At 40.4% G+C, this 11,853-nt stretch overlaps 1 protein-coding gene across 3 annotated transcripts in view; it reads right to left on the minus strand.

Annotated features, from left to right (window-relative positions):
- MYH11 (myosin, heavy chain 11, smooth muscle) overlaps nucleotides 1–11,169 on the minus strand; it is a 53,453-nt gene extending 42,284 nt beyond the window's left edge. For all 3 annotated transcript variants that reach the window (XM_010003222.1, XM_010003221.1, XM_010003220.1), the window contains exons 1-2: nucleotides 10,828–11,169; nucleotides 6,039–6,195 (exon numbers count right to left, since the gene is read on the minus strand). In XM_010003222.1, coding sequence (XP_010001524.1) covers nucleotides 6,039–6,195; nucleotides 10,828–11,169 — 499 coding nt within the window. The remainder of the gene's footprint in view (nucleotides 1–6,038; nucleotides 6,196–10,827) is intronic.
- Between the last annotated feature and the right edge of the window lie 684 nt (nucleotides 11,170–11,853).

The raw sequence follows: 11,853 nt of genomic DNA on the forward strand, positions 1-11,853 counted from the left end.
CTGCTGAAATGGAAGTAAGAGGGAAATGGAGGGAATGGTGAGTCTTTGGTTCTGGAAGGACTCAAACTGGAGGCAGCGAATACAAAGTTGTTGCTGGCTCTCCAAAGAAGACTTCTGCTGAAGCAGCACTTTGTGACTCTGACTGATAGCAACTCACTTGAGAGGGTTCTTGGAGGGAAAATTTCCTGTCACCTTTCTCTTGTAGTCTGAAAAGCTTTCAGGATTAGACCTGTGTGATTTGCTTGTTCTCTGTAGGTGAACAACCTCATGGCATTCTTGCAAGCTTCTCCCTCCATCACTGTACTTACCCCCTGATAAGTTGCCTTTGTTTGGCACCCAGATGAAGTCTTGAATCTTTCAACCCTGCATTGCTGAACTGTGCAGTCTGCCCTAAGAAACCTCATGCTGACAAACTGTCCTGTGCACATCCATAGAGAAATCCAGGTGTTACTCAATTTCCTTCAGCAGTTTTAACAAATTACAAAGGTAAGGATGAAACAGATCAGGAAATCTAATCTTATGGTGTTTTGGCTTGAGGTGCAGATACTAGTCTCACTTACTTTCAAGGGCTCTCCTGTTTGATTGCTTCTATTTCTGTTCTGGAATATTTTATGCTATATACAAAGCAAAGGACTGTGCCCTATTTTGGGAGTCTGCAAGTTTATGTGGTTAGAGCTATAAGAAGAGAATTGCTCGCATGCATAAACTCCTTAAACATAATTCCTGGGGCTTAAAAAAATATCAAAACACATCATCTACCTTCCAATATCTTTTTGGTTAATGCCTTTTCAAAAAATTTGACACTACCTGAAAATTATCATATCCATCCCCTGTATGTCTGTATGAGATATTTTGGACATTTTTAAATTCTCTCATCAATTTTTAGTAGCATAGAGATCTACATGTACATTCTGAAATGCATCAGCTTTCCTAAACATGCACTTGACTTTTTTTTTTTTTTCTCTCTAATCTGCTTAGCTTTTTCACCAGACACCTCCAGATTGTTTGTAAGAATCATATGTCCTTCTGTTCTTGATAGACCAGCTAGTTCTGCTTAATCACAAACAAAATCAGATGGTTTATCACAATGAAGCAGCAAGTTGGCAGCTTTACCATAAAAGGAAAAAAACAGACTGAAACCATGTTCCAACATTTGCTTACTGCTTCTTTACATTTGTTAATAACTATGCTGCCTAAAGGGGATATTTCTGTACAGTCCTGCTGAGGACACAGTAAACAGATGGCTTTTCACAGCAGCCTCCTTTTCTAAAATCTTGGGAACTGTGTTTCCCTCCTGTACCTCCCAGTAACTACCAGGTTGTTTGTTTTTCCATCTTTAACTCAAGCTTGAATAAAAATGGCTTTGCAGAAAATAGATAACCCTCTTGCATCAGCAGAAAGCTGTAATAGGTTTTCTCCCTTATGATCTACTGCCTGAGCTCTTAATAAATCCTAATAATCCACAGGAAAACTCTATTACTACTGTGACATAACCTGACTTTTTACATTTGTATTGTTTCTCTACTTGCTGTGAGCAGGGAAGGTGGCAGAATGCAGCAGAACTACTCATCCTTACTGGACCCATGTCTCAGCTCCATCACTGGCAGCTGACAGTGCTTCAAGAAGTCATCCACCCACCTCCAGCTCCTCTTCTCTGGCCTGCACTGCCCTCTTCTTGCTGCTGCCACCACCATTCATGCATCCACACTGTGCACCAGGCAGGGATGACCCACCTTAAAACTAATTCAGCAAAGCCAAGGGTGGGTTTCACCTGGAGTTTTGTATCATGACTGCATGAAACCTGGTGTTGGCAATGCAAGAGGTGGAGTAGGAGGTGGAGCCCTTCAAGTGGCAGCTGTACCACTGGGAGCTACTTCACTCAAAACACAGGAGAGGAAGGTAAGTACAGTAGGATAGAGGTTTGTTGTTGTTTTTTTTTTAATTATTGCAGTCACTAAGTGTAGTAGGTGTCCACTAGCTTGTCTGTAAAGACAAGGGCCAGTTCATTGTGGTAGCTCCTGGAGACAGATACACACACAAAACACTCTCATGGAATATGATCTTCTCTTAGTCTTTTATATTAAAGAAAACTAAAGTGGAATAAGTTTATTCCTGTTCTGGCTGGAAATGAGCCTTGGTGACTGTGCCCGGGCACTAACCATACTGGTAATCAGTAGATTCAACAAGCCCTCCGGTTTGAACATGAGACAGCATGACTGTGATTTGTAAAAGGGTTTTGGGTGCTCAGAACTACTTGAAGCAAGTGGAAAATTTATCTCTTCCCAGCCAAAATCTCTGTTAATTCCCATGTCCTGTGACATGTTAGCTTTTCTGCATATTTGGGATAAAGTCCAATTATCTGATTTCTGTTAAGCATAGCTAAGTGTTGTTATCAGAACAACTTTGATAGGACTTAAATATAATTCCTAACGAATACATTAGCCAAGTCAGTTTCTGAAGCAGAGGAGCAGCACAGTGTGCAGAGCTCATGTTTTCTGCTGGATGTTTGTGCCAAGAGAGGAGGGGTGAGAATGTGAAGGGCTGTGATTCCCTGTGATGAGCCTGCAAATGGGACCAGCGATGTACACTGAGGCTTGACTCAGAAAGATAAAGATTTCCTGAGACACTCCAACAAGCTGATTGCTCTTGGCCAAGTGGCCCTGGTCTCGAAGTACCAGAATATAATTCTCCAGTCTCATGAATCTAAGAGATATTTTAGTTTGGCAAGAAGAAACTATGCAAGTTTCCCAGATGAGGAGCAATACTGACATTTCACAAGGAAAACTTTCAGTGCCCTGCTCCTTGTTTATGAGTAAGGATTTCTGTTTATATTCCATTTGCAAATAACACTCATGAAAAGTGATGAAGCTCTGTGTCTATAGGTGCTGCATGCACCACACACAATCGCGCTGACACCCACTTTCACCACGCCAGTGTGAGTGCAACTTGGCTGAAGAACTGGAGTTATTTTGAGGTTCAGTTTAGTTCTGTGCACAGAACACGAGTACATTTTTACAGACAAAAAAGCAGCTTTAAAACCAGCTGGGGCCCTCCCCAGAGAGGCAGAGACTCCAAAATGGCATGTGTAAGTAAATAAACAAAAGTAAAGTGCGGGTGTCCTGGGCTTGTGATGCAAGCTCTTGTGGGACTGCTCCACAGCTGCAGTGCCAGCTGTGCCTGGTTAGGGTGGGAGGTGGTGGAGAAGCACTCCCTTGAAGGTTCAACTGATCATCCTTTTTCTACTTGCTCTCCCCCACCTCTCTCCTGTCAAGAATTCCTTGCAAAGGAAGCACATGAATGACAAGGCATAAGGCTTCCCCAGGAGTTGATGTGGCCAGGAAATTATTATGAGCACCACAAAAATGAACAGAAAGAAGCATGCACTCTTGCTGCCTCGTCCTCCCAGCACCCAGCCTGGGAGCCACAGCTGAACCCAGGTTGTTATAGATGCAATTCATGACCACAGCAAATGGTAAGCCAGCTCCAGTGGCTTCACTGCTGCTTGGGAGAATGTGTTAAGAAGGATGGGAGACAGGCAGAGAGAGGAAAAGTGAAAGAGGGCCTTATGCTGCTGGGATCAGGCTGATCTATGCTGACACTAGTTTCATCTTAAGCAGAAAATTCACGTACTCTCAGGCCAAAACAATTCTCCCATTTCAGCATGGTTTTGGTGGGGTTTTTTTCCCTGTAGCCCTTTCCTATTTGTTTTTTCTCATCGCATTTCTAGGGACAAGTAGCAGTATTCTGCACAGCTGAATGAGGAGAATGTTGCTTATCACCTGCAAGAGCTAGAAGGTTCTTGCAGAGCTTCCCTGCAAGGCTTGCTGCTTAAATAAAGAACTTGAGGAACGAAGACTGCTCTGACCTCAGGGTCTGTTCAGAGCCCTGGACAGTGCTGGACGCAGAGCACAAGAGTTCAAGAGATGATCTGGAAGACAGCTACATGACTGCAGCCTAGTGGGATGACATTATTCCAAGTAAGTTTCTTGTAACTGTGGTTGCATCAGAAATGTTATTTACTGAATCATGTTATTCTAAAAGCACCTGTTCCCTCAGTCCTAAATGTGTTTTATATGCCTGTTTTCATTAATAACTCTGCTGAAGGAGGAAGCTATTTTTTCAGGCTGTCTTTTAATGTGGCTTTGTTGATCGTCCTACTCTGGTATACTGTAGCTCTGCCTTCTGGAATGCATGCAAATAAAGGAACTGAAATAGCTCAGGAAAACAATTGTCATATAAGCCATAGAAAGAACAAAAATTGATACTGTAAAGTAGATACATGGTGATCTGGATTTAGAGTTTAATTAACTATATTTTCATACTTGTATGACTGGAAATATAAGATTCTCAAGTTAGGAACCTAAGTTATAGTTAGGGGATTAAATTAAATAAGTAAATAATCTTCTTCAGGGGTTTAACCTTCAGAAGTTCTAAGGATTTTGTTATTTGGATTATTTTGTAGTATGACAGTGCATATGAGTACTCAGGACTTTTTGGGGAGGGAAACAGCTGTTTTGATGCCTTTGATATCTTTAACCATTCCTGTGCTTGTGTGTGTGTGTGCTTGTCTATGCAGTGCTTGTACCAAAACGACAGGGATTTGATTGGTATTTGTAGTCAGTGGTAGTCTGCCTGGGGTCAGACAATTTAGACTGCCTGAAAGCCTCTCACATGTCAGATGATCTTTTTTTCATTGGGGAAGGGTTTTGTCTAGTCCAGGTCTTGGTTTAGAAAATAACTGTTAACTATGATATGCCAAACTGACTACCTGAAACTTGTAGTAAACTCATCAGCTTCATATCTCAAGTAGCACAATACAGGTGTACTGCAGTCCTTGAGATTACTATGTGCTGTACACCTGGGTAAATGCTGTGTGATTTCCTCTGTGTAGTCAGATAAAAGGCAAAGTGGTTTTGAATGGCTTAATTTCTCAGTAACAATCACTGTGTATGTATGTAATTGTTACAGAGGAATCAATACCAATACTAATCTAGGTGCTAAACTGAAATTTCTAGATGCTGTTTATTGTTTTCCCCAGTCAGGTCTAAACCCCTTAAGCCCTAAACCCTTAAATCGTTAAGCTCCAAACCAGGAAGCCCTAAGCATCAGGGCTGAGCCTGCAACCCTTGCTGAGCCACAGATTGCCCGCCAGAATTTCTGCAGAATCAAGCCCCATATGAACTAATTTAATTTTCAAGGCATTTTGCAGAGTCTTGGTTTTCTGGAGAGCCTGAGGTTGCTGCAAGACAGCAACAGGTCATGCCCCTGTAGTCTGTAGGTGTTGCAGCCTCGTACCTTTGTTCCTAAATATATAAGAAAAACTGAAGACTTCAGCTAGGATCTGTCCTTTAAATACCTATAGACTCAAACTTTCCAAGGCTGGGTACTTACATTATAAAAAGTTTAAGGATTCATACATAAGAGCTTTTTCATCACTAAATTTATGATTTTTCCCTAAAGCAAAAACCCCTTAGTCTGTCAGTAGTGACTGCAGAAGAGCCCTGTAAGTTTTGAAGGTTTTGTTTGCACCATTTGGGGCCTGACTGCTTTCCAGTTGCTGCTTGTTGCCATTGTTAGAAAACAGAGTGCACCTCAAATGAGGGCTCCAAAGTGTTAGTCTGTAATGAAGGTAGCCCCAAAACATTATTTGAATTTGTTTTGTTATGGGAGAGAGAGAGAGGAGCAACACTGACAGATCCAGCAGTGCTAGCAGCTAACTTGGGAATAGTCTCCACTGGTGGAGAGGGAGCATTTTCCATGCCCGTATTTGCCAAAACTATTTGCTTGACTTTGAAACCTTCCCACATGCCTCAACACAGATGGGTAAAAGGATTGTTTTTCCTTTTTGAGTCACAGTGTTTGTGAACTGCAGCTCCTGCCAAAGAATTCCTCTGAAACTTCTAGAACGCCTGTGTTGCCCTCTGTAACAGATCTGTTCTGGCTGTGCTTCCTGCAGGAGCACATGGGGAGTTAAAAGGTGTTTTCTCTCATGTTACTGTGCAGTGATTTCTATGAGCTGCAGCATTAAACTCTCCTACCTTGCAGCATGCTCCTGTAGGCTGTGTCCGCGATAGCATAGATGTGAGGTGGCATCTCGTGCCTCTTCTTTCCCTTGTACATGTCAATAATCTTCTCTGAATAGATGGGCAGCTGTTTGTATGGATTTATCACCACACAGAAGAGTCCTGAATAAGTCTGCAAGGGAATGAAAATAAAAACCAGAGTTAGTATCATGTGCCATGTCTAGTCTGGGAAATGCAGCATTGAACTAACAGGATTTTAGCAAATAACACTTTTGTGTTCTGCCTCCTGTAACAAATGAAGCAGCAATTTCTGAATGTACATGTATGGGTGGTTTCCAAGTGCACAAGTAACTAATTCTAATAAGCAAACTGTAGAAAAGTATGTTATTTTAGCAATCTGTAGAATCACCATGCTTTTATCTGATGTTAGAGCTTCCTGACCTCAGTTATTTTCAATAAATAGTGAATGACCCTTATCTGTGATGATGTAACAGCTGCAATATTCAATATTTTTTTATATGTGTATTTTCATACCAGAGTGTGTGCTCTGCACAGGTAAGTGTCTTATTTGGTAACTGAAATCCTAGGTAAGAAGCTTGAATTGATGTTAGAAGAAGGACTTTAAAAAAATAATTGTATGAGCACCATGTAACAATAATGATTTATGAAAGTCCTGGAAAAAAACTACTCAAGTTCCAAATAGGTGTCCTAACAGAATAGTCATGTCTTCACTACATGACTATTTCTGTGAGAAATTTAAGGAAAAATGTGGTTTCTGTTTACAGCTTAATAAAGGTGTTTGTATGAAAATATAAACAGGTAAGAACACTGGCTACCAGCTAATAGCTGTTCATCCAGGTTTGATTAGGTTTTATTCTTCTTCATTTTGGAAAGTTTCAGTTATTGAACTGGGAGCAGAAATAATAACATATGATAAGAGATGGTGAGCTATATGTCACAAACAGTTACTAAAAGTAAGCAGTTGGCAAAAGTTTCCCATTAAAAAAAAAATAACCCCCCCAAATAAAAAATTACAAATCTATGAGATTGTAATTGCAGGGATACTGTGATATTTAAACTGGCCTATGGCTGTTAGTTTCAAAATCATGCCAGTTTTAAAAAAATCTGAAATAAGGAAATTATGTTCTTTCTAACATAGGCATAAATAGGTTTGGATTTTATTTCATTGTATTGTTGTGCTGTGGAAATGAGGGCTTTGTGGTGGGCAGCTGCTGCTGTGTCCAAGGGTGGCTCAAGCTGCCTTGGTTCCCCCATAGGAAGCAGTGCAGTGCAGGACTATAAAATGGCATCTGGGAGGCTTGGCTCTGGGCACAGGGATTTCCCTTTCCTGACCATAATAGGAAATGGCACAACCCGGACTCAGCACAGCCTGAGTGCTTTATATGGTATCCAGCAAACACGGTGAGAGCAACCATCAGCCTCAGCTGGGAGGAGCAGGTTGGGTGCTCCAAGCTGGGCAGGAGAACATCTGGGGTGCTCTGGGTGGTGATGGGGACCTCCTACTGCTACAGGTTGTGGCTGTGTTTCCATGGTCTCAGGTTAGGTAACAAGAAAATCAAGCTCAAGATCTTTGCCAGTTCTCAAGATCCCCAAACTAAAACCCTTGATGTGGAAGGTAAATAATTACTGTGCTGGATTTTCACTGATGCTGGAGTTCAGAATGAAACTGTGGTAATTGTGTCAAAATGAGAAGTGGCAGGTTTTATCCTAGAATGACTGCCAGGGCTCTAAAGGAAAAGATAGCATCAACTTTATTTTCAGTAGAAACAGATTTACTGTATGCACTCAACTAATCATTCCCAACCAAGCAAATAAAATGAGAGTAAATTTCCAATTCAGGAAATTATTTAAGCCTCCCTTCCCTGAGGTTCCTGAGGTTTCTAGTCATTTGCCTGACTTGCCAGATGCAGGGCTGTTTGCACACCCAGGTATCCAGTAACATACCTTTGAAGAACTAACTTTGAGGCACAAGAAGCAGGTTTTTATGGCAGGCAAAAGCCTGAACCAATGAAGTTCAGGAATCCCCATTTCTAACTGGACTGTGACTGATACCTTCTCTCACCTTGGGGAAGTTGACCAAGACCTCTTGGTTTCACTAATTGTAGTTCTAGGTATATGCTTTGCAAGGCTCTGGAGAAAACTGATTAATGTATGTGATGTTTTGAAGCCAGTTGGCAAAGCATGTGATCAAAAGTGGCGGATTAAAGTTTCCTTACTTTAAATCATTCTACTTAGGACATGATCTGCCCAAAGAGGGGACCCAGGGCTGTATCTCTCCCTGGAAGGTCTGAGACAGAACATGGCTTGAGGTATCTTAGGGATATTGTCCATAGGAGTGCTGAGCTTGTGTGTCCCTTGGACAGGCACTGCTGATGGATATTTACAAGAGACTGGCACAAATACACACATCTGTGTTGTAAATGTCTAAGTTTGGGCTGAAGAATCTCCCCTCTGGTTTCAGGATGGGTATATAGTGCTCTGTATTTAAGAAAGCACTTTGTACTGCTAGACGAAGATAGAATTAGTAGTGCCTGTGAGTACAGACACAAGAAACTCTACTCTCAAATCTGCTGAACTTGTGTTACTATTTTATTGATGTTTATATAATCATTTTTTGTTTAATTTTTTTGTGAGAACAAAGCAGATTCTGCTTGTTCTAGGCAATGTGAAACATAAGTTAGTGGCAATGCATATCTTGCTCTTCTTCCTTAATTATCTGTGATGAAGAAAAAGGCTGAGGTGTTCTTCAAATGTATTCACACTGTGAATTTCTGCACCCAATCTTCTTATTTAATAATATAAATTTAAGGAACATTTTTTTATTGTCGTTTTTGTCTAGCCAGGTTGAATTTTTTCTTTAGCAGAATTGGGAATCCCCATTTGTGTCAGCAAGGCTTTAAAGAAGAAAATGTTAAGGTCACATTTTCTTTTAATGTGTGGGACTCCAAAGAAGGCAATGGAGGCATTGCATGGCAAAGCCAGGAGAGGGTTGCTCACAGTTAGCTTTCCAACTGGATGAGAACAAAATTTCAAATTCTGTTTAGGTATCCCCTGTTTATTTTATTTTTTTAAGGTATGACAGTATCTAGTAGGGCAGTGCTATGTAAGGCTGGACAGTTCTAAGCAGTTTTTGGTTACTGAAAATACTAATAACTTGCTGTAATACAAGTAAAAATAATGTTTTTATAACTGTTAATTTATCACCATCTTAAAAATCTAGTCTCTTGAGAAAGAAAAATTAATACACTTTATGTCTCCATGAAAAATTCTTTGATTTCTATTGTATTATCCACTTTTTAAAATTAATTTCCTCTTCCTGTAGAAAGTGAATGTTCTAAAAAAAATCCACCAAGTAAACATTGGAAATCCTGGAACATCAATGCAGACTGTTGCTGAGAACAACAGTGAAGTAAACCCCACACATTTTATCCCACTGTTCTGCTAGTAATTCTAGTTAGGTATTGCAACAATGCAGAACATTTTCAGACAAATTCCATTTTGGTAATTACTGCTGCATGTTCTGATAAAATAGCATGTAGGTCCACAGGTTCACCTGTAAACTTAAAATTTAGTAAACTCAAGTACTGAAAAGATGGCAAGTCTGGCTTCTGTCAGGAATCTTGATGATGTGCATTTTGGTGCATTCCTGAAGGCAAGATCTTGAGCTTAGCTCTTTCAAGTTACGCGTAACAATTTTATAGTTCCTTTGTTGTACTATATCTACTGCATTTTCTGCTTCATTTCCTGCTTTCCAGTTTAGCATTCTTCATATTAATAATGAGAGCTCTACTCCTGCTTCTAAAACCATATTACTTGAGCTATGTGCTTTCTTTCACTCATCTGTGGTCTGTCATGCAAGTAGAATTTCTATATATTGAAACTGTAGATTCCTGCAGCATAGAGTAGGAATCCTCCATGTAAAACCAAAGAGAACAGCTAGGTTCCATGCAAGCTTCCTGGGCTTTCTTACTGTGGAGTTTGTTTACTGTTCATGCAGATAGATTACGTAGTTATTAATGTCAAAATACACTTAATACACTTGTGTGGACTGGAAGACAAAATAATCTTGTTCAAAATTCACATGAACATAGCAAAGATTATAATTTGTCCAAGGTTGTCTGATCTCTAAGTTCACCAACAAAGGGAAAAAAAGAGCTTTAGTGGACACATGACTTTGGTTCCGTAACACACTGGAGCGTATGAGGGCTCTCACTTGAATTCCACTGCGTTTATTCCTTTATTCAAACGTAAGGTTTTATTCAAACACCTGCCAAACCAGAACTTGTCAGCTGCCTTTCAGTGGGAGTTTTGCCTGAGGGAAGACTGCCTGGTTTGGCTTTTCTGTATGTTCTTTTTGCAACTTACTGGAGGCTTATTCAGGTTTACATTAAAGACATTCAAAAGTCCCTACAGATGGATGGATTGATTGACTGATTGATTGATTAATTTCAAAGCACCAGGACTGAGCTGTTGCTTAGCTATTGGAGAGCACTTTCCAAACCAACAATATCCCTTCAGAATTAGCAGGCTTAGGGGGGTAAACCTTCATGTGTTCTAATTAAGTAAAGTAGCTATTATTAAAGAAGCAGGAGCGTCATGGGAAATAAAGTGAACTAAATACATTTTTGGCTTGGAATGCCACTGCTGGGAGGTGACTACTTGCATGACAGTGCTTACATGCATGGACTGTATGAAGCTGACAGTAGGTGGGATCCACCTCGTTTGTGATGGGACATGGTAGCATGCAATAGGAAATGCTCTGTGTGTGTTTGGTTCTACTTACATAAATTAAACCTGAGAAGTATCTTTCCCTTAGATTGTGCAGCACTGAAGCTTCATTGAGGCAAGTCAGCTCTGCCATGTCCTCCACTTTGGAGAACTTCGGAGGGTTCATCTTCTGGATGTCATCCTTGCTCAGTGTTACTTTCTTTCCATTTTCTGTCAGTTCAACTGTCACCTCATCCCCTTTCTCTTCCTTGATACTTGCTGCTTCAAATCCATGTTTCTCTGATGGAATCCAAACCAGTCTCTTCGCTGACCAGTCGGCCTGGGCGAGTGGGTTGTTAGTGAAGTTTTTGTCCACAAAGAGGAATTTCTCATCATCGCTGAGAGGTTTTTGAGCCATTTTTATTCAGTAGACACCTGTTGAGGAAGAAAAATATTCTGCTTTAAAGGAGAACATATGTGGAAATGTTCCAGGCTAAACACATTAGTCACATCATCCTTGTGGTAGATCCAAAGTGCTATAGGTCCTGTGTCAAATCTCACATTTCCATGCAGATACTTTTGGGTGTCAGCTTAGATACCTTAAAATGTCTGTGTTTGGACTCCCATTTCTTTGTTATGGTGTCTGAAATTACCTAAATCAAAAGCTTCAAGCACTAAAACAAATGGGGACACCTGGACTTAGTACCTGATTTTGTTTATGTTGTACTGAAGATCAGAGAGAAAAGTAAGTCATAAGTGATGTCTGTGCAATGAGACTGTCAGGGCTGCACCAAGGCTACCAGCTGAACTGCTTCCTGCAGCCTCATCTTTTGCTCATCACAAAGTTAACTGAATTTAAATACATAAAGCTCTTGTAGGGTGTGTACTGCAATACCAGTGCAATAATAGAGAAATTAGCAGAACAGTTCCCAGGCTGTGTTCCAGAAAGGACAGAAACATACTTTTCTTGCAAAGGGCTATTTCCAATCATTCTAATACCATTTCATTTGGAGAAGAATTAGATTAAGAAAAGGTCAAAAAGCAAAGCAGAAAAAAACTATTACCAGTACTGCTGGTGAAGGAGAAGTAATTTTAAATTATC

The sequence above is a fragment of the Chaetura pelagica genome, unplaced genomic scaffold (genome assembly GCF_000747805.2).
Source record: "Chaetura pelagica isolate M959 unplaced genomic scaffold, ChaPel_1.0 scaffold138, whole genome shotgun sequence".
Taxonomy (NCBI): Eukaryota; Metazoa; Chordata; class Aves; order Apodiformes; family Apodidae; genus Chaetura; species Chaetura pelagica.